Source organism: Pongo pygmaeus, chromosome 11 (assembly GCF_028885625.2).
Source record: "Pongo pygmaeus isolate AG05252 chromosome 11, NHGRI_mPonPyg2-v2.0_pri, whole genome shotgun sequence".
Taxonomy (NCBI): Eukaryota; Metazoa; Chordata; class Mammalia; order Primates; family Hominidae; genus Pongo; species Pongo pygmaeus.
Genome location: NC_072384.2, coordinates 107,122,114 through 107,149,804, shown reverse-complemented (window position 1 = coordinate 107,149,804; position 27,691 = coordinate 107,122,114). Strand labels below are relative to the sequence as shown.

The following is a 27,691-nucleotide window of genomic DNA, read 5'->3' as shown; positions in this document are numbered from 1 at the left end:
GTGTAGCCTTGGGCAAATACCTATCCTGATTTTAGAGATGAGGAAATGAAGACACAGAAAGAATCATAATAGCAGCTACACCTCAAAGGGTTCAGATCATGAAAAGGCAGCACAGAAATGAATACTTAGCAGTGCCCGGCACATACTAAGATGTCTAGTAATTGCATGTCTATGTGCTTGGGGGTAGAATAACACCAACTTGCATGGAACCCACACTGTAAGTTCCACAAGAGACCATGCCTATTCATCACTACATCCCCAGCGAGCCAAATACCAGGTAGACAGGCATATTGAACAAAATAGTTGAATTTGGACAAATATTTGAACAAAGAATGAACACACATAATCGAAAAAATAGCCCTCAGGTCTGACTCACAACACAATTCAGCTATATATTTAATTTAAAAGACTTCATGAAATTGTGGGTGGGGTAAGGGGGAAAAAAGAAAGAGAAAGGAAGGACCCCAACAACAGCAAGACTCCTTACCATCTACATATTATCTCATCTGTGTTTCTCTTATTATAACCCATGAAATATCTCTCCCTGCAGTGCTTATTACAAATACAAATACCATCCTCACTCATTTTCAACAGCTACCTCACTAATTCTTACACACTTGACAACTTTAGAACCTTGTCCAATTATTATTTGGCCAATGCTTGAAAATGATTTAAAGGCATAACCCCAAGTCTTAGAACAGCTTAGAGCAGGAGTATAAATATTCAGATTCCAAACACAAGGACTACTACCCACATCAACCTGCCTGTGACCCCTCACAACTAAGAAACCAGTTTTTAATAGATCAAAGATGAAAAGGTGAAACGTACAGCTCACAAATCAAACATCTGGACACTAGAGGGAATAGGTGTGGTTGGAAAAATAACCCTTCTGGAATTTTCTCAGCATATTTTAAAATGGCAGTAACAACATTTCTTCCATTCCTAAAATTAATCTTAATAGTGAACTGAGGTAACATTTTTTGTCTTAGCAGATAGCTTAATTCCATTGACAACTGAATTGTCATCTTTATTAGAGTTATTTTTACAAATGCATGTCTCCTAATATGAAATGGTTGATTTTCACTTTATTATGTGCTTTGCACATTTACAGCAGCAACAGGAAGAGCTTCTACTGAATAGATTTTAGTCTTCAAAAATGTGACTGCATCTTCCATCTCTAGTTTGTCCATCTCCCAGTTATTGACCTTACCAAAGAAAGAGGAAAATAATCAGTTTGTGAGACGATACTAACATAAGAGCTAGTTTAGAGATCCAAACATAGTAAAGTAACATGAGGACAATAGCTTTTTGAAAGCAAATGTGACCTTATAACTACTCATATTTTAAAGGCATGATAAGACTACATGCTAAGGTTTAAGAAAGCTTTAACTGTGAAAATTATACAAATTTTAAAGGTCCTTTAAATGGTGCAAAAATTGCTTTCTTGAGAAAATCTTCCTTAGAATATATATAATCAGCAATATAAAATACAAAGTCTTAAATAGTAGCCCACTAAGAGAAAGGAGTCATCTTAATCTCAATAGTCCACACGTAATCCATTTCCAATACTAAAGTATAATCATAGAAGACGTGGAATGTTTACATCTTACATTATGCGCAGGACCAAATGAGTGGCATTTAGATAGATTCCAACAGCAACATATATATAAATGTATTTGTAAGGTTCCTACTACCTAGAAACATCAGAAGAGGCTGTTCAAAAGAAGCTGTGGGGTACAAAATAAAATTGAAGCGTAAGAGGGAAGAGAAAGACCTATCCTCTTAAAACCATCCAGCCTTTTCTGGCAACAGACATCCTGTAACAGCTTCACACAGGCCATGAAAACAAAGCTTTAACATCTTTCCTTCCCTTGTTCAAGATAACCTGGAAATTAAATATGGTTTTGTGTATCTTAAATATGAAAATATATTATTTGCATTCTTCTTCTTAGCAAAAAAGGATTAAAGCTGACCAGAACAACATCTGTAAAAGCTCTAGTAATGACAGTAATCAGCTGAGCAGAGAACCCAAATTGTGTACTAGCAATGTTCTTTTTCAAAGAAAACAGTAACTGAAGCACTCATTCCAATCATGCTGACAATTCCTCTAGTCCTAGTAACCAGTCTCAACCACAAGATTCCTGGCAGCCGTTAGAATGTACATCAGTAATTAAAGAATATTTCATTTGCATTTTTTTCTTACCAAGATCACACGAAAACCCATTGCATTCAAATGCCGCATTTTCATAGCAAGGAATCCTCTGGGGTGGCTTGAACCCAAACAATAAGCAGATCTAGAAACACATAGCACAGCTACTCTGAAAACAAAAATAAACAAAACAAGAACAGTTATTGATATTACCATTTAGTCTTGCTGCATTCCTGTTCTCTGGAGATTTCCAAGTTGAGCTCTCCACTGACCACAATCCTTGATATTTCTGTCTTAGTCCTTCACTTCTTCTACTTGGCCTCGGCAGATATTCCACTATACAAGGCTACTTTATAAATCAAAAATATACAACACTATATACAGTTACCTCTCAGTTCCCTTTAAGGATGGCTACATTTTTGAAGAGGAAAATTTTCAGATATGAAAGCACCAATTTTAAGGGTTTTCTGTGTAGTGCTGATTTCTGATCTGAGTATAATTATTTATTCTACCAGTAGTAGTAACGGTGTAAATAATACCAAATAGTAAATGCTCTTCTTGCACATATTATCTCCCAGAGAAAGCAGCATTTAAAAAACAGAAATAGGAGTTTAAATACAAGAAAGAAAACACCAAGAGAAAGGCAAGACTGTTAAAATCTGTAAATATAACAAAAACGTGGAAGGTGTAATTTGTTTTTTCATTGTTCCTGGCACTTTGGAAATACTAAGTTTACTGGGAGAAAAAAAGAAAAAAAAAGACATTTATATCCTTACTGCCTTCACCTATACTCTGGCTGTTATAAGACAAATTTTATGTTTTTAAAGGAATGCTCACATTCTTTACTTCTCATGACTTTATGCTGAGAACAACTGTTATTTTATTATGCTAGAATAGCGGAGTACCTGAAAAAGAAAATTGATCTTGGAATGAGGTCAGAGAGAAAGCCTCTTCTGAGGGGAGATGGGTAGCACTGATAGGAAAGACAGCGGTTGAAAAGATGGCCAAGAAATAAGCTAGATGCATTCAGAAAGAGGTGAAAGTCACAGAACTGTGTGTGAATGAAGAGGGATGGGCAGATAAGAGTTTGGATCCCTACAGATTTTTTTGTATGTTTGTATCATATATATGTGTGTGTGTGTGTGTCCAGTGGAGTTAACAGGAGATACAAGTTCCTTGGCAGCAGGATCCATGTAGCAGAGCCTTTACATAAAGGATAACTGACCCACGGGTGTGTGCAATGATGGCATGATCTTATGCATCTACTGAAGAGGCAGGATGTTCTCTCATGGTATAGCATCATATTTCTCCCCAGAGACACTCTATTTGTAATGTGTGAGCCAAGGAAACAACTTAGGATTAGCTTCAATGTGCTCTAACCCATACAAATACAGTTTAATTAAAAAACTACGGTTTCTCTACCTCTGGAAAAGTCTTGGTGGTAGAGCAAAATATTTATTGGGTATTTGATTTTTGTAGAAGCCTCAAGTCTTTATTCTTTATGATCACTATTATATTATCTCATCCAAAGTTTACACTGCATTGATAGTTTCAATTATATTATATTGTTTTATTGAACTATAGCTTCAAAACCTAATTTTAAAAAAATGTCTGTCTCATTAAATGACCCAACTGTAGTCCATTGTATTCAACCATAATGTCCACATTTACACTTTCTAAGGAGTACATTGATGGATGACAAGTCTCTTGGTGTGATGCAGGCTCCATACAAACATCAAGTCTTAGATTTACTACTGCTATTTAATATCAAGTCTTTTAGAATTAGGATTTTAATTCAGAAAGCCCAGCAAATGAAATATATGTAAGCAACCTTTGAATATCTGTAGCAGAAGTTGTATCCACATCAGAAAGTGGTAGCACTTGATTCCTGTTAGTGTCCATTCTGATTTCAAAATCTGAAAGGAAAGAATTGATATTAATTTTCCAACATTGCTCCAAGTGACTTTCTTTTTCTTTTCTTTTCCTTTTTTTTTGAGATGTGGTCTCGCTCTGTCATCCAGGGTGGAGTGCCGTAGTGTGATCTCAGCTCCCTGCAGCAACTTCCCAGGTTCAAGCAATCCTTCCACCCCTCCTTGAGGAGCTGGGACTATGGGGGCATGCCATCACGCCCATCTAAGTTTCGTATTTTTTTGGTACAGATAGGATTTTACTATGTTGGTCAGGCTGGTCTTGAATTCCTGAGCTCCAGTGATCCGCCTGCTTCGGCCTCTCCACATGCTAGGATTACAGGCATGTGCCACCGTGACCAGCCCCAAGTGATTTTCTGTTTCAAAATGTTTAATAGTACTACCAATAATGATAATAGCAGTAGCTAAAATATATTGAGAGCTAACCATGTGTCAGATACTAGTCTTGGGATTTTAGACACATAAAAATGTGTAGAATTTCATTTATTGGTCACAAGAATTTTATGAGGCAAGAATCAGGCCAGTCCCAGAGGCAATGCTGCACTACACTAAACGGCTGCCGCAAATACCTATTTTTTTGTCAGAAAAAAAGGAAAATAAATACAATAAAATGAAAGGAAATCATATAATGTCCCATACCAATATGATAGTTGTGTGGCAAGTGCACATCCTTTGAGAAGTGTCCTTCACCTCCCAGAAGGCTGCTCAGCACCTCTGCCACCTTTGCGTTTGGATGTGACGGTGGCAGCTCCCGCGGCAGCTGTGGGAGTGACAAGGCTATGTCCTTCAGATAGACAGTATCATCAAGTTTTAGACAAGTATCCAACATATGCAGCTTGTAAACATTCTTCATGTCATCTAAAAGATAAAAAAGAGAGTATATCATTAAGAAGAAATAAATGCAACATCAAAAAACTGTATTAATATATATTTAGTAATAGATATACAATAATAAATATATATACAAATGCACTTGTATTTCTAATTCTCTCTTTCTTATCACAAGGACTCTCTCTGTGTCTCCCTGGTTTCCACAGGGTCTAAATCAAAGCCCTGCACTTGATAATGTTTTAAGGCTTCAAATATCTTTAGAGGTCATTTAGTCTAAACTCCTCAATTTATAGATAAGGAAATGCCCAGGAATGTTAAAAATCCTCGTAATTAAGGCAAAGTTGGAACCAGAATCCAGGTTTTCAAGGTTCAAGGCTGTTTCTCCATTATTACACTGCCTGAAAAATCAGCATGTGGTATTACTGACTGACTCTCTACAACTCAACTTTGGGATTTTATAACATTTATTTATTTATGTTTTAATTCCGAACTACTCTATTCTCAGACACATCCTCAAATTTTGTACATCTACCTGGATATTGCTTTGCCTTATTTAATATTAAAGACTAAAAGTCACAGTTAATTTGGTTCCAAGAGTAAATGAACTAATTAATTTGGTGGCTATTTGGTTTCTTGATCTAACAGGTGTTCCCTCATCACAGGCAAGGAGTGATCAAGTGTTTACAGCTGCAAAAGTTGACTTAGGTTGGCTTCAAATGTGATAAGTAAGGATTAGGAATTAAAACAGCTCTGATCAAAGCATAAAGAACAACCTGAACAGTTAGCCTTTGTATAGAAGGACAGAGTGTAAATAAAAGGAATAATGATGCATTCCTTATTTTTTTCTACCTGTAGGACTTGTCATTAAAGAAGGGTCTGTAGGTTTGCTGCTTTGAAACACTATCCTTTGACTTCACCATTATCAGCCCTTTCCACAGCAACACCTGCTCTGCAAATTTCAACTAACGCTGCTCCAACTAAGACCCCATTCAGAGTCATATGGTAGCTAGTGGTAGTGCAGAATGCAGAATTGTGACCAATTCTGCACTAACATCCTACCTGATGTCAGCAGCTCACTGATGACGTCTTTTTGCAGAAGCTGATTAAAAGGAGCCAGGGGAAAGTAATTCATCAAGCAAAATGAATATACTGCATGCAATAAGTTTTCAGAAGAAATAGTGTGAAGATAACCAGTCAGAGCACTAGCCATAACTTCCAGGAACTGTCTGGGGAACAAAGAAAAGTCAGTTTCCCAACATATACAGAAGGCCAATATCTTTAACGATTCCAAAGAAAAGAGATAAGAAAATCAGGCTTGCAAGTAAGTATCCACACATCGTTCTGGACAGTTGGTTATCTCATAATAAGTGTATACATTCAATAAATGTTGGCTATTGCTGTATGTCTTGCACGAGACAAACATTTTATAGACTTTAACTCATTTAACTCACACTAAAAAACTCTATGGGCATTACTATTATTCTCCTCATTTAAAAAAATGGGTAAACAGGCTTAGAGGTTGAGTAACTTGTCTAAGAACACACAGACAAGGAAGTAGCAAAGGCAGTATTAGAACATAAGGTGTCAGGCTCCAGAACCTTTTCATAATTATGCTAGATTTTCTATAACGCCTGGACCACCACTACAGTTTTATAACCAACTAAAATTATCTAGTTATCAATACTATGGGTTAAAAGAACTGCAAGCCTAATCCTACCACCCAGAGCTAACGTTACACAGTATAACGTGGTTAAGCACAAACGAAGACAGAAAAGATCAAAATCAGGGGCAGTCGCTTGCCCAGAGTGACACCACTAATAAATGGTAGATATCCTTTGAACACACGTCAATCTGACTCTCAGGGCATATGATACATATAGTTATATAAGAAAAGAAATACATGCAAAGTACTGTGATCTCACAGAGGAAAGAAAATAAACAGAAGCTTTTGGGAGGAGAATTTGAGTAAGTGGGAAAGATGGAATAAGGGAAGAAGATTTGAGCAGAGCCCTGAAAGCGCATGCTACTTGCCTGATAGTGAATAACTGGTGAGATGAAGGTACAGAGGAGTATTTCTTAACAGCCAGGGCAAATATGCCTGGACACAAGCCCTTGTTAACAATAAGACTGAAATCAACTGAGAGGTCCATGGGTAGGGGAAGAAGTGTTGGGGAGGATAAAGGGCTGTGATAAGGCCAGGAAAACTACAGGAATTATGATGAAATGGGAGGAATATAACAGATCATACACACAACAGCAAGGCAGCACTTCTGAAATTAGTAACTGATTGCTTTTGGAACATGCAGTGGGATGTGGGGGCAGGGGATGGTGTGGACAAGGAAGCTGGGAGCCTGGGTAATGATCCCCCCTCTGGTCTTCTCTTGAGCCACTCCTCACCCTGTACCTCATGCTTCAGCAGCCCAAACTGCGTGCTGTTCCCTGCACGTGCTCTGCTGTTTCTTTCCTCCAGGTCTTGCATATAGAGGGCCTTTCACTTGGAATGTTCTTTCCTGCTTATCTTTCCATGGTAAACCCCCATCTCTCCAACTTTTAAGATCAGCTCAGATACCAACCCCTCCAGGCAACATTGCCTGATATCCCCTGACCCTCCTCTTCACCAGGCTGGCATCCTGATATATCCCTCCTCTATTTCCAAATATCCTAGATGATATGGTTTGGCTGTGTCCCCACCCAAATCTCATTTTGAATTGTAGCTCCTGTAATTCCCTTGTGTTGTGAGGGACCCAGTGGTAGACAGCTGAATCATGGGGGTGGTTTCCCCCATACTCTTCTTGTGGTAGTCAGTAAGTCTCACGAGATCTGATAGTTTTATAAGGAGAAACCCCTTTTGCTTGGCTCTCTCTCTTGTCTGCTGCCCTGTGAGATGTGCCTTTCATCTTCCGCCATGATTGTGGGCCTCCCCAGCCATGTGGAACTGTGAGTCCATTAAACCTCTTTCTTTTGTAAATTGCCCAGTCTCGGGTATGTCTTTATCAGCTGCACGAAAACAGACTAATACGCTAGATCACTCGAATTTTCATGCTATATTTAACTGCCAATTTACATATCTACCTTACCCATTACACAGAATCCTCTGGCAACAAGGACTGTCTTGTTCATCTTTCTCCTAAGTGTCCAGGTGCTTGGCAAATGCTGACTAAACAAACAAATAAACTTTGATGAGGAAGACAGGAGGAGGAGCTTGTCATTGGAAAAGGATGAGTCAAGAAAAATAGCTGACTTCCAGAATTACTGAACTTGAGACACTTCTGGGATGTGCAGTGACCATATGCAACCCACAGAGACTCAGGTCTGGAGTTAAGGAGCACACTAATGACCACAGATGCAAATGTGGGATTAGCCATAAGGTGGTAAATACAGATCAAGAAGAGAAGAAACCAAAGGACCAAAACAACAGAGCTTAAACGTTACATATTTGTTCCTTGGGTTCAAAGCCCAGCAAGATACTCTGGATTTAACACACCCTCTCCCCCATGGGCCATCATAAATGAAATAATGATTAATGTATAGCATGTGGATATACAATAAGCCAGAATTCCTATCACTCTCCTATCTAACCATCTCTTCTAGTCAACTCTCTTCCCAAATACTTTGAGTTATTCTGCTTCCAAAACCTTTGCTACTCCAGATAAGTTGCCATCTTCCTTTCTCCTTCCTCCATAAAGCACTTACTTGGTGCCTACCATGTACTGCCTTCCTCTGGATATACAAGAGAGTCGTTTTCATAAATGGTCTAGGAAGAACAGGGAATACAAACTTCTTTTTTTATAGCCTTCAAAATACCAAACCCAGGCAACTGTACATTCATGGGCATTCAGGAAATGGTGACTAATTAATCTTGCTATATCTGCCATATTGCCCCTACTTCTCCTTTGGAGAAATGTTGAGGTGTGAGGCTTAGAATTAGGTAAGGGTTTCTCAATCTGAGCACTACTAACATCTGGGGCTGGATAATTCCTTATGGTGAGGGGCTATCTTATGCATAGTAGGATGTTAGCGGCACCCCTGGCCTCTATCCACTAGAGGCCAGTAGTAGCACAGACCTCCCTCCTGTTGTGAAAACTAAAAACCATCTCCATATGTTGCCAAATGTCCCCTGGGAGGCAAAATCATCCCCGTTTGAAAACCACTAGGTTAAATGAAAGCAGAATAGACAGACAAAAAGACAACATTCATGATTCTCCTCCTGTACTAATTCTACTACTGCCATTTTATTAAATGTCCTCCTAGCCTTTGTTACCTTTGTTATCCCCCCTCTATTTCCAACATAACAATTTTGTGGGAACAAGTTATCTCTCAGGTTGCCTAGAGTCACCTGAACAACTCTTACCCACCCAGTACTTACTCTCTTAATCCCTCTGGGGCTGTTTCTGGAGTTTTAATTACCACTTAGCTTGATATTATTTGTCTAGAAAGTACAAGGCATCAATGGGAGCCAGCCTCAGAAGAAAATCAAGCCAGGGGAGTAAAGGAAGATTGAATTTGGGAGATATTTTTCGACCTTTATTAAACGTCTACTCTTTCGCAGGTCCTGTACGAAGTTCAGAAAAACAGGCAGCTGGGTCGGACTCTGGAGAGCTTACCAACTGAGGAGCAGAGACAGACTTACTGACACAACAAATGATGTGACACAACTTGTCATGTCTTACCCAATCTCTGGTGCAGCCTTGTTGTCAAGGCTGCACCAGAGATTGGGTAAGACATGACAAGCACAGGGACCCTGATGGGGACAATTAGGGAAGACACAGGAAATGCAGTATAGCTGAGTCTGTCCATTCAGTGGACAGTACAGTGGGAAGCTGCTTTTTAGTTGGCCTGACACCACTTAATTGATTAACTGCCCTTAAGGGATGGGCATTTGACCCAAACTCAGTCAATCAGATGTTCTCTTTTAGAAACCTAAATCTGGAGGGAAAACTAAAAGGACAGCAAGCAGCTGGAGTCAAGTCATTTGATGGCAAACAGATGGCCTGTGCATCTTGCCACTGAGACCTTCACAACTGCCCTAGTTTGTTCCCCCAAGGCCTCTGTGACCTACACTCTAATTTTTTTCAAATCTAAATATTACTATGTGCTGGGCATTGTTATAAGAACTTGACATAGATTAACTCATTTAATCCTAATAACCCAATGAGATTAGACATAGCTCATCTCCCTTTTAATAAGTGAATAAACTGAGGCACAGATAAGTAATTTGCCAAAAGTAATTTGGCAAATTAAGTGAATAATAAGTGAATAAACTTATTATTAAAATAATAAGTGAATAAGTGAATAATAAGTGAATAAACTGAGGCACAATAAGTAATTTGTTAGCTGCTAACAAATGGCAATGCTGAAACTCAAATCTAAGCAAGCTAGCTCTAGAGTCCATGCTTTTAATCACTGTTTTAACAAATGACATTTTATATGCTTTTCTGATTTTTAATGAACCCTGACTGATCCAAAGAGTAAGAAAAGATGTTCTGGGTAGAAAGCAGAGGTATGAAAGAAGCTGGCACATTTGAGGAATTACTGTATTTAATAGTAGAAATGCATGGCTGTGGTTAAAATGAAAAGAATAGAAAGCAGTAGCTTGAGACCAAATGAATAGTTAAGGTCAAAACTGAACTAGAATAAGAAGGTCCAGTTCTCACAGCTTCTCAGAAACACTGATTTAACAAGGACATATAGACAAAAATACCTTTATGAAAAGTCCAGAAACCAATTAAGATATTGTCGTACTCCAGACAAGAACAAAACCAAGAAGAGTTGCACTGAAACAGGCAAGAAGAACATTTTACCCAGGTCAGCCCCTCCCCAAAGCCGGCACAGCTCAGCACCAAGGAGATCACCTTGGCCTAGGACTTCTCCGTTGGAGGGAGAGAGTAGAGTGTGCATCCAACATCCGGCTTTTCACTGCACTGCCCTAGGGGCTGATTTCTGTCTAAACTCACATGGAATACTAACAAAACCAGCAGGGTTCAGATGCCTGAGAGCAGTTAAGAACAAACAAAAAGGGGTGGACAGCTTCCTGCACTCAGCACAGCTCTGAGAGATTGAGAGAAGGTACACAACCTGAGGACTCAGCCTCAGGAGGAAATGAGAGGAGTGGAGCATGCTTCAACATCCTAGCCTTTTGGTGAGCTGTCTAAGGAGCTGGTTTCTGTCTCACCTCACAAGGAGAGCGGACGAAACCAGCATAGTTTGAATGCCCAGGAGCAGTTAAGAAGGAAAAAAAGGGGTCAGTGGCTTGCAGCACACAGCACAACTCAAGGCTTCTCTACAGTGAAGGAGAGAAAGGAGTGGAGCATTTATGTCCCTGACTGTAGTACAGCAGTCAGACACCAGAGGGAGCAAGATATTCCCTGATACTGAAAAAAAAAAAAAAGAAAGAAATTAAAAAAAAGAAACCAGTAAATCCCTCTACTTAGAACTCCATAAACACATTCAGGCCAGGCATGGTGGCTCATGCCTGTAATCCCAGCACTTTGGGAGGCCGAGGTGGGTGGATCACCTGAGGTCAGGAGTTGGAGACCAGCCTGGCCAAAATGGTGAAACCCCATCTCTACTAAAACTACAAAAATTAGCTGGGCATGGTGGCAGGTACCTGTAATCCCACCTACTTGGGAGGCTGAGACAGGAGAATCGCTTGAACCCAGGAGGCAGAGGTTGCAGTAAGCCAAGATCGCGCCACTGCACTCCAGCCTGGGCAACAAAGATCAAAACTCCGTCTCAAAAAAAAAAAAAATTCATAGAAAAAGCTTAACGGGCACCCAGAATCTCTAGCTAAGCTGATTAATAAGAGTCTTTCCCTGTCAAAGCCAGTCAAAGCCAGTTTGTAAAAACAGGCAGAGGAGACTGTTTCTTTAATTGTGCAGATACCAATGCAAAGCTACAAGGAAGAAAAAGCATCAGGGAAATGTAACACAAAGTACCACAATAAATGTCCAGTAATCAACATTAAACAGATGAAGATCTATGAACTGCCCAACAAAGAACTAAAAATAATTGTCTTATAAGAACACAGAAAAGTAAATGAAATTAGGAAAATGATATATGAGCAAAATAAGTATCAACAAAGAAATGATAAACTATGGAAAGAACTAAACAGCCATTCTGGAGCTAAAGAATATAATAACTGAACTGAAAAATTGACTAGAGGACCATACCAGCATACTTCAGCAAGCAAAAGAGAATCGGAGAACTTGAAGCAGGTCATGTGAAATTACCCAGTCCAAAAAGAAAAAAGAACAAAGAAAGAAGAGTTAAGAAAGCCTAAAACACTTACAGGACACCAACAAGCAAACCAATGTGCACACTATGGGTGTCTCAGGAGAAGAAAAAAAGGAGCTGAAAGCTTATTTAAGGAAATAGTGGCTGAAAACTTCACAAATCTAGAAAGAGTAATGGACATCCAGATTCATAAAGCTCAAAGGACCCCAAATAAGATGAATCCAAAGAAATATACATTACGATACATCATAATCAAACTGTCAAAATTCAAAAACAAAAAGAACTTTAAAAGCAACTCATATCTCCCACAAGGATGAAACGCAACTTTTCATGTACAAGGGAGCCCCCATCAGACTAGCAGTGAACTTCTTAGCAGAAACTTTGCAGGCCAGAGAAGGGACTGGGATAATGTATTCAAAGTGCTGAAAGAAAAATTGCCAACCAATAATCCTATATACTTGGCAAAACCATCCTTCAAAAATGTAGATCAAGACTCCCACACAAATGAAAGCCAAGGAAAATTGTCATTACTAGTCTTTTCTTACACTAAATGCTAAAGACAGGTGAAATGAAAAAACACAAAACATCAATGTGAAAACACAGGAAAGTATAAAACTCACTAGTAAAGGTAAATACATAAACAAATATAGGATATGGTAATACTGTAATAGTGGTGTGCTTTAGTTCTAGTATAAATGTTAAAAAAACTATCAAGAATAACTGTAACTATAAAAATTTGCTAATGGATATACAATATAAAAAGATGTAAACTGTCACATCAATAACAAATTATGGGGAGACAAGTGTACAGCTTTTGTATGCAATGGAAGTTAAGTTGTTTTCAGCTTAAAACAGACTGTTAAAACAATAAGATGTTTTATGTAAGACCCATGGTAACCACAAATGAAACACCTTTAGAGACTACACAAAAAAAAAGAAAGGAATTGAAACATCTCACAAAAGAATCAACAAGTCACAAAGGAAGATAACAAGAAAGGAAAAGATAGAAGAAAAAACTGTAAGACAGAAAACAAAATGGCAATAGTAAGTCCTTCTCTATCAATAATTACTCTAAACATTAAGTGGATTAAACTCCCTGATATGGTTTGGCTCTGTATCCCCACCCAAATCTCATCTCAAATTTTAATCCCCATGTATTGAGGGAGAGACCTGTTGGAAGGTGATTGGATCATGGAGGCAGTTTCCTCCATGCTGTTCTCATAATAGTGAGGGAGTTCTCACAAGAGCTGATGGCTTAAAGTGTAGCACTTCCTCGCCCTTTCTCTTGCTCTCTTCTGTTACCTTGTGAAGGTGACTGCTTCCCCTTTGCCTTCTGCCATAATTGTAAGTCTCCTGAGGCCTCCCCAGTCATGTGGAACTGTTGGTCAATTAAACCTCTTTTCTTTATAAATTACACAGTCTTAGGTGGTATAGCAACGTGAGAATAGACTAATACATTCCCCAGTTAAAAGACACAAAATGGCTGAATGGATTAAAAAAAAAGACCAAACTATAACTTGTCTACAAGATACTCGCTTTAGATTTAAGGACATACACATAGTTTGATAGTGAAGAAACGGATAAAGACATTCCATGCAAATGGTAACCAAGAGAGAGCAGAGGTAGCCATACTTATATCAGACAAAATACACTTTAAGTTAAAAATTGTCACAAGGACAAACAAGGTCATTACATAATGATAAAAGGGCCAATTCATCAGGAAGATGTAACAGATCTGAAGGCAGAAATAGATGATACAATAATAGTAGGAGACTTCAATAACCCCACTTTCAATAATTTATAGAGCATCCAGACCAAAATCAGTAAGAAAACAAAGGACTTGAAGAACACTATAGATCAGTGGTCCCCAACCTTTTTGGCACTGGTTTCATGAAAGACAATTTTTCCAGACTGGGGATGGGGGGGTGTTTCATAAGGCATTAGATTCTCATAAGGAGCACGCAACCTACAGCCTTCACATGCACAGTTCACAATAGGGTTCATGCTCCTATGAGAACCTAATGCCATGGCTGATCTGACAGAGCTCAGGCAATAATGTTCATCTGCCACTCACCTCCTGCTGTGCGGCCCAGTTCCTAACAGGCCACGGACTGGTACCAGTCCATGGCCTGGGGGCTGGGGACCCCTGCTACAGATGAAATGGATATAACAAACACATACAGAACATTCCAGCCAACAGCACCAGAACACATATTTTCCTCAAGTGCACATAGATCATTTGCAAGGACAGACTATATGTTAGGTCACAAAACAAGTCATAACAGATTTAGGAAAACTGAAATCAGACCAAGTATCCTTTCGGATCACAAAGAAATACAATCAGAAATCAACAGAGGGAAAACTAGAAAATTCACAAATATGTGGAAATTAAACAACACACTCTTGAACAACCAATGGGTTAAAGAAGAAATCAAAAGGGAAAGTAGAAAATATTTCAAGACAAATAAAATTGAAACCACAACATACCCAAAATTATGGGATGCAGAAAAAGCAGTACTAACAAGAAAACTTATAGCAATAAACACCTATCTTAAAAAAAAAGAAAGCTATCAAACAAAAAAACTAAATTTACACCTCAAAGAACTGAAATAAGACAAATAAACCAGGCCCAAAGTTAGCAGAAGGAAATAATGAAGATTAGAACAGAAATAAATAAAATAGACAATAAAAAGTAGAAAAAACCAACAAAACGAAGACTTGGTTTTATGAAAACATGAACAAAATTGACAAACCTTTAGACTGACAAAAAAAGAAAGAAGACTCAAATAAATAAGAGACGAATAAGACATTATAACTAGAAATAAAAACCAATGCCACAGAAATAAGAAAGGCTCATAAGAGACTGTCATGAACAACTGTATGCCAACAAATTGGATAATCAAGAAAAAATGAATAAATTCCTAGAAAAATACAACCTACCAAGACTGAATCATAAAGAAATAGAAAATCTAAACAAACCAATAATGAATAAGGAAATTTAATCAGTAATCAAAAACTTCCCAACAATGAAAAAGGCCAGGACTAGATGGCTTCATTGCTGAATTCTACCAAACATTGTGAGAAGAATTAACAATACTTCTAATGTGCTTAAACTTTTCCAAACACCTGAAGACAGAGAACTCATTTTATGAGGCCAGCATTACCCTGATACCAAAGCCAGACACATGCATTATGACACAAGAAAGCTACAGGCCAATATCCCTGATGAACACAGATGTAAAAACTCTCAACAAAATATTAGCATTAGAAGGATCATACACCATGAATAAAACGGGATTTATCCCTGGGATGCAAAGATGGTTCAGTATATGCAAGTCAATTAATGAGATACACCACATTAACAGAATAAAGGAGAAAAATCATATGATCATCTAATTAGATGCAGAAAAACCATCTGATGAAATTCAACCTTTATGATAAGGGCTCTCAATAAATTAGGTATAGAAGAAATGTGCCTCACCATAAGTAAGACCATATATGAAAAACCATAGCTAACATCATATTCGATGATGAAAACCAAATATTTTCTTCTAAGACCAGGAACAAGACAAGGATGCCTACTCTCATCACTTCTATTCAACAAGGTACTGGAAATCTTAGCCAGAGTAATTATGCAAATAAAAGAAAAAGAAAGAAAAACAACCAAATCAGAAAGGAGGCAGTAAAAATATCTGCTGTGTTCCTATACACTTATAACAAACTATCCAAAAAGGAAATTGGGAAAACAATCTTGTTTATAATAGTATCAAAAAGCATAAAATACTTAGGAATAAACTTAATCAAGGAAGTGAAAGACTTGTATATTGAAAACTACAAAAAAATTGAAAGAAATTAAAGACATAAATAAATGGAAGGACAGTCTGCACTCATGGATTGAAAGACTTAATCCTGTTAAAATGTCCATACTAACCCAGGCAGTCTACAGATTCAGTGCAATCGTTATCAAAATCCCAATGGCATTTTTTTACAGAAATAGAAAAAAAAACTTAAAATTCATATAGGACCACAAAGGAATCTGAACCACCAAAGCAATTTTGAAAAAGAACAGAGCTAGAAGTATCACACTTCCTGATTTCAAAATATATTACAAAGCTACAGTAATTAAAACAGTACGGTACTGGCATAAAAAAGACAAAGCTGCCAAGACTACACATAGTAAAAGAATATGCTCTTCAACAAAAGGTGTTGGGAAAACTGGATATCCACATGCAAAAGAATGAAATTGGAACCTTATTTTATAACATACACAAAAATCAACTCAAAATGGATTAAAGATTTAAACATAAGACCTAAAACTATAAAATTCCTAAAAGAAAATGTGTAGGAGAAGCCTCATGGCATTGGCTTAGTTAGGCAATGATTTTTTTTATATGATACCAAAAGTGCAAGCAACAAAAGCAAATACAGACAAGGAGAACTATATCAAACTAAAAAGCTGCACAGCAAAGGAAACAGTCAACAAAGTGAAAAAGCAACCTACAAAATGGGAGAAAATATTTGCAAACCATACATATGATAAGGAGTTATTATCCAAAATATATAAGGAATTCCTGTAACTCATATATTTATGCTTATTGCTATAAGTTTATATAAAACTTAATGCTTTAAGTTTTCTTGTTAGTTATTGCTTTTTCTGCATCCCATAATATATATAATATATATATTTGTAGTATGTTTACATATTATAACACACTGTAACTGAATAGCAAAAATAATAATATGATTTGAAAATAGGCAAAGGACTTAAATATTTCTCCAAAGAAGACATACAAACGGCCAACAGGTATGTGAAAACATGGTCAACATCACTAATCATCAGGGAAATGCAAATCAAAACCACAATGAGATATCACTTTACACCTGTTAGGATGGCCATTATTAAAAAAACAAAACAAAACAAAATCTAACAAGTGTTAGAGAAGATGTGGAGAAATTGGAACCCTTGCACAATGTTGATAGGAATACAGAATGGTGCATGGAAAACAGTATGAAGCTTCCTTGAAAAATGTAAAAGTAGAACTACTACCTAGTAAAGAAAAGCCCGGGACCAAACTGCTTCACTGCTGAATTCTACCAAACATTTAAGGAAGAACTAATACTAATCCTACTCAAACTATTCCAAAAAGCAGAGAAGGAGGGAATACTTCCAAACTCATTCTACAAGTCCAGTATTACCCTGATACCAAAATCAGACAAAGACACATCAAAAAGAAAAAAAAAAAACAAGCAAACAAAAAAACTACAGCACAGTATCTCTGATGAAGACTGATGCAAAAATCCTCAAAAAAAAACATACTAGCAAACCAAATTCAACAATACATTAGAAAGATTATTCATTATGACCAAGTGGGATTTATCCCTGGGATGCCAGGATGGTTCAACATATGCAAATCAATCAATATGATACATCATATCAACAGAATAAAGGATAAAAACCATATGATCATTTCAACTGATGCTAAAAAAAAAAAAAAGGCATTTGGTAAAAGTAGAACCCTTGGTAAAAGCAGAATCCCTGTATGATCCAGGGATCTCACTTGTGGATATATTTCAATTCATAAGAATTGAAATGAGAATCTCAAAGAGACATCTGCACTCCCATGTTAAGTGCAGCATTGTTTGCAATAGCCAAGATAGGGAAACAACCTAAACATCCATCAGCAGATGAATGGATAAAGAAAATGTGATATATACATATAATGGAATATTGTTCAGCCTTAGAAGGAAATCTCACCACATGCTACAACATGGATCAACTTGAAGGGCATTATGCTAACTGAAATAAGCTAGTCACAGAAGGACAAATACCGCATGACTCCACTTATATAAAGTATCTAAAAAGGTCAGTCATAGAAACAGAGACTACAATGTTGGTTGTCAGGGGTGAGGAAAGGGGGAAATAGGGGAGTTGCTATTCAACAGGTATAAAGTTTCAGTTATGCAAGATGATTAAGTTCTAGAGATCCACTGTACAATAGTTAACTATATCGTTAATAATAAAGTCAGCAATATTGTACTGCACACTTTAAAATTTACTAAATGTTCTAACCACAATAAAAAAAGTCAAATTTTTTAAAAGACAGATTTCTCCATTTTTTAATACAGTTAAAATGAACTATGAACTTAGGAGCTGCGAGGATAAGCTGGGAGGGTTTGAAATCAAACTCCTATAATGAATTAACTAATATATTATAAAGAACAAAGAAACAAACAAGACAAAGGGCAGCAAATATAAAATAAAATTTTGTTTAACTTTATAAATGAGTAAGGAACACTATGTTTTATTTATTGGCATGGATGATGACTATGGGTGTGTTCACTTGTAATAATTCATTAAGCTTATGATTTATAACCTTTTTTGTAAGTTATATGGCAATAAAACAGGTAAAAAAAGAAACAAGTACATACTCTTTGTTCTGGCATTTGTAGACATGATTGAGAGAAGAATAAGTATGAAGAGTAGATAGAATGTTTTTCATGTTTAGGGATTCAGGATCCTCTACTATTCTCTTCATAAACAGGTCCATTAAACCAACAGGTCGAAAGCCAAGGTTTTCAAATAAAATGAGGATAAAAAGAACCTTAAAAAGAGAAAATTGAGGGAAAACTCTTTAATAATTACAGTATGCTAATAGTAATTTTTTAGATCTCAAAAAATCTAAGCAGCAATTCAACTGTCCTGATCAACAGAATATACCCTGAAACAGAATATTTCCCTGAAAAGGAACAATTATCTTTCCCTCACAAAATCTGTTCTATTAATTCTTGAATTGGTTATCAATAAGCAATCTTTTTTAAGCTGAGAACCAGGGCATACAATGATTTCTACGTTTCCATCTGATTTAAAAATAAATCTCTTCCTACATGTTTTTCATACAACATATCTGAAAATTACTTTTAAATGTGCCTTTTCTGAAGGTTTTCAAAATGACCAACTCAATCTTGAACTTCTCGCATTCCCAAACTTAAATACTTCCTAGATTCTAACATGTAAGACATAACCCCAAAATTTCCATATTTAATATTAATACCTATAAGTGAAAATGGAACTGAAACATTATGATTAAAATAAACTTTCAAGTTCACCTCCAATTTCCTTCTCAATCTTTCTTACTTAGGATTATTCTCTCTTTCCATAACCAATTTCCACAGTAAACTCAATATTTACCTTACTCTCCAAAATAAACTGAACCTAGAGATCTAACAGTTATCACCTATTTCATTGCAAAAAGAAGTTTTTACCAGGTGCTTCATTAAATGTTTATATTCTTAACACAGCTCCTGATTTTAAAGGCTTTTACTCTGGATAAAACAATGGACGTGACCGTTAAGTAGTGACATTTTATTCTTCAAAAACCACAAGCCTGTCACATCACTCATCTTTATTATTTGAAATCTAACAAGAACAAAGTATAAACACGGAAATCATGCTAAATATCTAACAAAAGTACCATACAACCCTTTTTTTTTTTTTTTTGAGACAGAGTTTTGATCTTTATTGCCCAGGCTGGAGCACAGTGGCACGATCTCAGCTTACTGCAACCTCCACCTCCCAGGTTCAAATGGTCCTCCTGCCTCAGCCCCCCTAGTAGCTGGGATTACAGGGACACGTCACCATGCCCGGCTAATTTTTGTATTTTTAGTAGAGATGGGGTTTCACCATGTTGGCCAGGCTGGTCTCGAACTCCTGACCTCAGGTGATCCACCCACCTTGGCCTCCCAAAGTGCTGGGATTACAGGCATGAGCCACTGCGCCCGGCCCATACAACCCTTTTAAAACCAAACAGAAGAGCAAATTTTTGTTTCAAATAGAAAGATGACCAAAAGATAGAATAGTATACAGATGGTGCTTGACTTATGGTGGGGTATATCCCAACAAACTCACCATAAATTGAAAATATTTTAAGTCAAAATGCATTTAATACATCCAACTTACTGAACGTTATAGCTTAGCCTAGCCTACCTTAAACATGCTTAGAACACTTACATTCACCTATAGTTGGGCAAAATGAGTTAACAAAAAGCCTATATTATAATAAAAGTGTTGAATATCTCAAGTAATTTATTGAATACAATATGCATTGTTTAGCCTCATGACTGCGCAGCTGATTGGGAGCTGCGACTTTCTGCCACTGCCCAGCATGAAAAGAGAGTATCATACAACATATCACTAACCCAGCAAAACACCAAAATTCAAAATTCAAAGTATGGTTTCTACTGAATGCGTATTGCTTTTGCAACATCAAACAGTCAAAAAATATTAAGTCAAGCCATCCTAAGTTGGGGACTATTCATATTAGCAAGTAGCCCCCAGACAGGAATAATAAGGAGCTAATTTTTCAAAAGTCAATTCAGCATTGGAATATTTTGGTATCTTAACTACTATAAAGGTGAGAGAGAAATACTTAAAATGCTAAATGAATTAGTATGTGTTTTAAAAGTTTGTGAGGCTTATTCTAAATTGTTAATGTACTCACTTTTCTGAACTTCCAGATGTCAAAAGTTGCAGCCACATAATCTGCAAGTCCCTTGAAGAGATCCAAATTATGGTATTGGAGGTCTTTGCAGGACTGCAATATGTTGATCATTATTCTTAAAGGACACCCATGGATATTATCTTGAAGAATGAGTTAAATAAACACACAAAAATTACCAGATTGTTTTGAATACAACATGCTTTATTCTTTTTTCATATAAAAGCAAAGTTTTTAAAACAAAACAAAAATAGTCTAAAACAGAAGCTCAGGTATTACAAATGATGAAAGAAAAATTCCTCTTACCTAGGACCACCTTACTGCATTCATCCAGGAGTGTAAGAGATCGGTGATTCATGGCAGCTAGTACCTCAAACATGTGCTGGCTATTCAAAACAGAAAATCTGTCTAATTCCCTCAAGGCTTTCATCTAAAGAAAAACAAACTTTAATTTAATTTACTATCTGTGACGAAATAAATTAAACTTTTATTTTTATTGAGACAGGGTCTTGTGCTGTCACCCAGGTTGGAGCCTCAACCTCCCAGGCTCAAGTGATCCTCCTGCCTCAGCCTCCCATGTAGCTGGGACTACAGGCATGCACCACCTACAGGCATGTACCACCACGCCTGGCTAATTCTTTGATTTTTTTTTTTTTTTTTTTTGCAGACAGGGTCTTGCTCAGTTACCCACGCTGGTCTCAAACTCCTGGGATCAAGAGATCTCCCTGCCCTTGACATCCCAAAGTGCTGGAATTACAGGTGTGAGCCACCATGTCTGGCCTAAACATTTATTTTTAAATAAAAAGGATGAAGTTTGGGTAATATGACCCAGACAAATAGATAAATAAATATACATGTATATATATACAGATAAATAAATATAAGGGTATTTCTATTCATTCACTTTAGCGAAGCTAAATCTAAAAGCCTAGCAATGCCCTCCTAGAAAACTGACTTCAGGCAGTGATAGCAGGTTATAAGAAATAATTTTTTCAAATCTCATCCACTAGAGAAAATTCATGTATTTACCTCCAGTTTCCTCTTAAGAGCAATCGGTGCATCTTTTCCAATACACTTCATCACAACTTGTAATGTGAAGACATCTTCTATTTTCCAAACTTGCTGATCAACTAGTATTCTATTATCAAACACAATAAATATTAAAATCATAGAATCTTCAAAGCGGAAGAAAAATCTTAAAATTCCATTTGGTCCAGCCCCTTCTTACAGGCAAGGATTATGAAGCCCAGAGAAATGATCTACCTGCTCGAGAGAGTTAAAGATCGAGACCCAATCTATTAATAGTGCTATTTTCTCTCACATTATTGTGCTGTCTTTACTAAAGAACAAATTATGTCAGGACATTATAGTAACATATCCTATGCATAGTCAATGTCAAAGGGAGTTAAGTTTTACTCTCACTAATCTATGACATTAGATCATTTATATCAATTTTATAAATTCCTTTTCAAGCTGGGTCAGTGTCAACCCTCACATAGTCTCTGAATAACTATTCTGAATTAAATATACATATCAATTCTTTCCTACCCCACATCAGTACTATTTTTTTTTTTGAGACAGAGTCTTGCTCTGTTGCCCAGGCTGGAGTGCAGTTGCGCAATCTCAGCTCACTGCAAGCTCCGCCTCCCAGGTTCACACCATTCTCCTGCCTCAGCCTCCCAAGTAGCTGGGACTACAGGCACCCGCCACCACACTCAGCTAATTTTTGTATTGTTCGTAGAGACGGGGTTTCACCACGGTCTCAATCTCCTGACCTCGTGATCCACCCGCCTCGGCCTCCCAAAGTGCTGGGATTACAGGCATGAGCCACTGCGCCTGGCCAGTACTATGTTTTAAAATAAATTAATTTAATTTCAATGTTACTCACATCTTTGTTATTATGGACCCTAAGAGAATTATTTCCAGCCTATGTCATTCAGAGTCAGGATTTTAAGCTTAATAAGGCATGAAAGATTGTAACTACCAACAAAGACTCCCCAACTCCTCCTCCCCTCAAGAAAGGAGTTTAGTTTTCATCTCAATTTTTTTATTCCAGCTATATGAGGAACAAAGAAAACCACATGAAGAAAGCATAAGAGAGTTCTCACCTGAATCCCATTTGTAGAACATGAACATTCTTGCATGGCTCCATTGCCTCTAAAACAGTTGACAAAACTGAAAGGCATGTCTCATCACACTCATTGATACGTTCCTATTGAAATACAATTACAAAAACACTACAGGTGATGAGCCCATAGTAAACTATCTTACCCAAGCAAAACCACTTAACTGATGTGCTGAATAAAACGACTGAGTATCAAACCAACAATTCCTACAGTCAGTCCACAATAAACAGCATCTTTGGGAAATAAAAAGTCATACTTACTGAATTTTCCAGCTGACTGATACACATCCTTTTATGCATCAACACTTTTCTACCTTCACTATTATCACTGAAAACACATTTGATATTTATTACATTCCACTGCTTCTGAAATAACTTTTATTAAACATTATTTTTACCTCTTTTTGGAACTCAAGGTCATTACAAAGCCAAAAACAGTTAAAGTGCAGGAATATAAGAACTACTGAAGTACAGGAGGTAACTAGCCCATCTCTAAAGATCCTTACATGGTTGTGCCCTTACAATTTCCCTAGATCCTTTCCTGGGTATCAAGCTGAAACTTTACTTGTGAATCTTCTGATTCACATCTCCTGCCACACTCTACCACTGCTATCTGGGTCTCAAAGGAAGCCTACACCCCACAGATTCTTCTTTCAGGTCCCTTTACTTAGGGTACTAAGTTTGATGCCAGAAACAGTGGGCATAATTTGGAAAGTGAATAGTAACAACACAGCTTAACTAGTAGTACTCTACAGTTTAATCACAACTAGTCTATACACCTCACAAAAACTCACATCTGAGGAAACTTAGCCTGAAGAGAGAGATGCTCTTTTGATAAAATTACATAACCAATGAATCACAAAGCCTTAAGTCAGAACCAGGTAATAATAAGAAATGGTTATGGTTAGAAGAAAAGGTTTCTTTCCTATGAAAGGGTTTCCTTAACAATTTTACAGCATTCCATCAATATCTACTATGAAAGAAAAGACCACTTGTCTATGTGTTTGAAGGGCAAATTCATTGATGGCACACTGTCCTTTCACCTCTAAAATGTCTTTACATTATTCCAACAGGTCAGTGAGACATCATCATCCATACAGATGTTTTGACTACAAAAATCTACTACTCATACCTCACCAACACAGATGTCATCCCGATGCGAATATCTGTCCAAAATCTAGTAAGAGCATCACTGACCAGGTAAGGTGATTTATTAGTCACTTTTAAATAACTACATAGGAACTAATACACAGCCTACAAATAAACAGGGATATTCTGTGGTTTAAACAAATACACACACACACACTACATAAAAATTAGTTATTCCTTAAGGACATATAGAAATCACAGTAATGTAAAAAGTTAAAAACTTTCCCATAGCTATGAACCCAATTATTGAATTCTATAGGAAGACAGGATATATGCCAGATTATCCCCAAGAAATTCCTTTTAAAAAATTATTATTATTATTTTCAGACAAGGTCTGGCTCCGTCACCCAGGCTGGAGTGCAGTGGCACGATCATGGCTCATGGCAGCTTCGACCTCCCAGGCTCAAGTGATATTCCCACCTCAGCCTCCCAAGTAGCTGGGACCACAGGTGAGTACATCACACCCAGCTAATTTTTGTATTTTTTGTAGAGGTGCAGTCTCCCTTTGTTGCCCAGGCTGGTCTCAAACTCCTGGGCTCAAGAGATCCTCCTGCCTTGGCCTCCCAAAACGCTGGGATTACAGGTGTGAGCCACCACACCTGGCTAAAAAATTACTTCATTGAGTTTATACGTCAGAAGTGTACACTCTTAAAACATAAATGATTAACAAGGTAATCCTTCCTTCCTTACATTTGGCACCATTTCAGTGACATTAAACAGGATACTGACATTCTTGCTTTAGACTAAAAATGGCTCCCTCCATCCAATTTTAACCTTCTTCCAATCCATTTTCCACTCATTCAGTGATCTAAAATACAAATTTGAGCACGTCAACCCATTGCTTAAAATTCTTCAACGGATTCCCATTGCCTACAGGATAAATGCATACTCCTTAGCTAGCTGTAAGAGGCTCTTTATGATTTGGTTTCTATTTTTCTAGCCTCTTGTTCTGCCCCTAAGCCTCTTGCCCCTCACTCCTCTCCTTTGATCACCATGTACAAAACTTGTTCCCACCCACTCAAACATACAACTCCATCATTCTGTGTTTCAGCTACACCAAACTACTTTCAGCTCTTCAAATATGCCAAACTTTTCCTCTGGGAACGGTAGGGCATGCAATCCTCTCTACTTGAAACACCATCCCCTTCACTATCATTCTGCTCATCAGTTTAGGCATCATCCACTGGGCCTGAATCCCAATTCTACCATGGACTAAATTCTCTTCCTTCCCCTTCCCTTCTCTCCTTCTTCAACTACCCAGCCTTTCTTTGTATATCTTGCATCTCTCCTCATTTTAGCTTCTTCACCACTACTCAACCCTGGGGATGGTAAATGGGGAAGGCTTTCATAAATTTCCATAGCAAAAGGAAGAAAATAACTAGCTAACTTAAGGCCTCTAAATCACATAATATATATGCAGAAATAAATATAAAGGAAACTACCATTCCATTTGATAGTCTCTTTTAAGGAGGCTACATATCTATATTCCTTCATTGTTTCAAAGTATTCTAAACCAAGTAAGTGCATGTTTAAATCTCCTTTTTATTTTACCTGGGTCACCCTCAGCAAAGTCTGTACCAAAATAGTGTTCTGAGGGATTCCAAGCTTCACCATGGAATAAAGACTGAACAGTAGGTACTTATACTGCATGATCTTGGCTTCTCTCATCATATGTTCACAGAGCTGATTAAATGCAGGGTGGCTAAACATCAGTCGTTTTTCAAAGCGCTTCTGGTCATCAGACAGTCTTTTGGCAATTGTCCACATTGCTGTGAAATAGTTGCTACTAGGAAATGTAGGCGCTTTTGAAAATGCATCTAACACATCACTCAGGGAATTACATTCCTGAGACAGTTTTCTACTGCTGATACGGTTTGGTTTTGTTTCCTTGGTAAGAACATCTTCATTGGAGACTTCATGATTAAGGTTTACTTTCTTCAATCCATCATCAGATTTATCAACAGGGACAAGAGACTGCTTTGAGTCAAAAAACAGTCTTCTAGCATAAAGTAGTCTTTCAATTCTACGGGCTGTTAGAGTGCTTATGCCCTTTGTTTGAAAGCCAACATCTGATTTAAAAATGAATGCATCCTGAAAGAGATATCTAATGATATCAGTTGATCGCATTCTGTTATGAAAGTTATTTAAAATGTTCCAGTTTGAATGAACTATTTTTGGTTTGCAAAGTCCCAAACGATATAGCCTCATAGTTCTGCTTGTTGGAACTAATGTACTGAATTGTCTAAGGTTCCAGAAAAAGGAGCCTGCTTTGTTATTCATTTTGCTCTCCACTGAAACACTTCCAAATGGCTTCAAAGTTGTCAATATGAAACCAACGTCACTTCTACTAGTGAAAAAGAACACGTGCTGTGGTTTTCCTGCAGGGGAAGAAGTAATGAAAAGAATAAAAATTAAAACCAAACTTTTACTTAAAGAAATGAAATGCATTTAACAGAAGAGAAAATGGGGAACCTATGGAGCCATTAAACATTTACATAAAACAGTAAAAGTTTTTTTTACCAATATGGGCTCCCTTCAATCTACCACAATGTGTCTGGTTTCAAAGAAGCCAGGTCACTTTGGAAGCAGTCATCGTATTAATGAGATTTTTCTGGTGCAAAAGCGTTCCATAAAGCTTTCTCTGTAGGAGAGATTTTTGTTGGCATTGTTATGGAAATGTCCTCGGTGAAAATTAGGGGATTAACATTGATAGATCATTTTCTTTTTTCTTCTCTGGTTTTTTTTTTTTTTTTTTTGAGACAAAGCCTTGCTGTGTCGCCCAGGCTGGAGTGCAGTGGCGCGATCTTGGCTCACTGCAACCTCCACCTCCCAGGTTCAAGCAATTCTCCTGTCTCAGCCTCCCAAGTAGCTGGGATTACCGGCGTGTGCCACCACGCCCGGCTAATTTTTGTATTTTTTGTAAAGACGGAGTTTCACCATGTTGGCCAGGCTGGTCCTGAACTCCTGACCTCAGGTAATCCACCCGCCTCGGCCTCCCAAAATGCTGGAATTACAGCCGTGAGTCACCGCGCCCGGCTGATAGATCATTTTCAACATTACGATTTAGCAACGGCCGAACCCAGACCATCAGGAATAGGGACCTGGGCAGGTAGAACGGCTCAGTGGAAGAAGCAGAAAACGAAAGCGATGTCTGCATGTGGCCTGCGTTTAAGAGGAAGATCTTACACAACCAGCCAGCCTCACCAGACCCCAGAACCAACTTCAAGAGCCTGTCCTTCCGCAGCTGGGCCGCCCAGCATTAACCCACCTCCTTTAAACTTAATTCCAGGACAACTCGTGAGACTTTTCTCCTCGAAGTAAAAAGTCTAGGATGTGATACGGGAAGCCGCTAAGCCCAAGCTCGTCCTCCACTCACCTTAGAGCACAAGGCCGTGGCTACGTACAGGAGCGGCCATGACAGCTTTCCCGAGAAGCTGCGCTTCTCACGAGATCTTACGGATTCCCTCAAAGATCAAAAAGCATACGTTCGCGGCTGTAGCTGAAGGACTTACTTGAAGAAAGTTTACCGAGGAGAATGACTCGTTTCCCTGGATACAGGGGTGAGGATCGGGGATACCACAGAGCTTATAAGGGCGATGTTTGATCGTGTATCGCAACGTAACCCATTCAGGTCCTAACTTTAAACACCTAACCTCTGCTGGGCGCCAGACTTTGTAGTGCGCCTGCGCCTTGCCCTTGGCTGCCTGGTTGCCAGGAAACCGCGAAGCCGCGGTCCCTGCCTCCGAGTCTCTCTCGACCATGGCCAAATTCGTCATCGCGG

The 27,691-nt window shown here is 37.9% G+C and overlaps 2 protein-coding genes across 7 annotated transcripts in view; one reads left to right on the top strand and one right to left on the bottom strand.

Moving 5' to 3' along the window:
- Positions 1 to 1,006: 1,006 nt before the first annotated feature.
- FASTKD2 (FAST kinase domains 2) lies at positions 1,007 to 27,586 on the bottom strand. 2 transcript variants are annotated; one of them, XM_054478871.1, is made up of 12 exons: positions 27,287 to 27,586; positions 25,462 to 26,288; positions 22,745 to 22,848; positions 21,666 to 21,774; positions 20,943 to 21,066; positions 20,640 to 20,779; positions 18,571 to 18,743; positions 5,968 to 6,134; positions 4,717 to 4,935; positions 3,981 to 4,065; positions 2,204 to 2,318; positions 1,007 to 1,205 (listed from the first exon to the last, which is right to left on the bottom strand). In XM_054478871.1, exons 2-12 carry the CDS (start codon positions 26,188 to 26,190, stop codon positions 1,089 to 1,091), a joined length of 2,082 nt encoding a protein of 693 aa, XP_054334846.1. In that variant the 5' UTR covers positions 26,191 to 26,288; positions 27,287 to 27,586; the 3' UTR covers positions 1,007 to 1,088. The 2 variants fall into 2 exon arrangements, with proteins under 2 accessions (XP_054334846.1, XP_054334845.1); XM_054478870.2 differs by having other exon boundaries at positions 27,179 to 27,343.
- MDH1B (malate dehydrogenase 1B) overlaps positions 27,358 to 27,691 on the top strand; it is a 40,821-nt gene continuing 40,487 nt past the window's right edge. For 2 of the 5 annotated variants that reach the window (XM_054478875.1, XM_054478872.1), the window contains exon 1: positions 27,627 to 27,691. In XM_054478875.1, coding sequence (XP_054334850.1) covers positions 27,670 to 27,691 — 22 coding nt within the window. In that variant the 5' untranslated portion in view covers positions 27,627 to 27,669. The other 3 variants (XM_054478876.2, XM_054478874.2, XM_054478877.1) reach the window with 3 other exon arrangements.

Excerpts from the sequence above, each read along its gene's own strand:
- FASTKD2 (XM_054478871.1), bottom strand. The coding sequence starts at position 26,190 with ATGAATAACAAAGCAGGCTCCTTTTTCTGGAACCTTAGACAATTCAGT. Across the intron at positions 21,067-21,665 it reads CTCTTAAGAGGAAACTGGAG|ATGAAAGCCTTGAGGGAATT; the intron begins GTAAATACATGA and ends GTTTTTCTTTAG. Across the intron at positions 4,936-5,967 it reads CAGTGAGCTGCTGACATCAG|ATGACATGAAGAATGTTTAC; the intron begins GTAGGATGTTAG and ends TTTATCTTTTAG.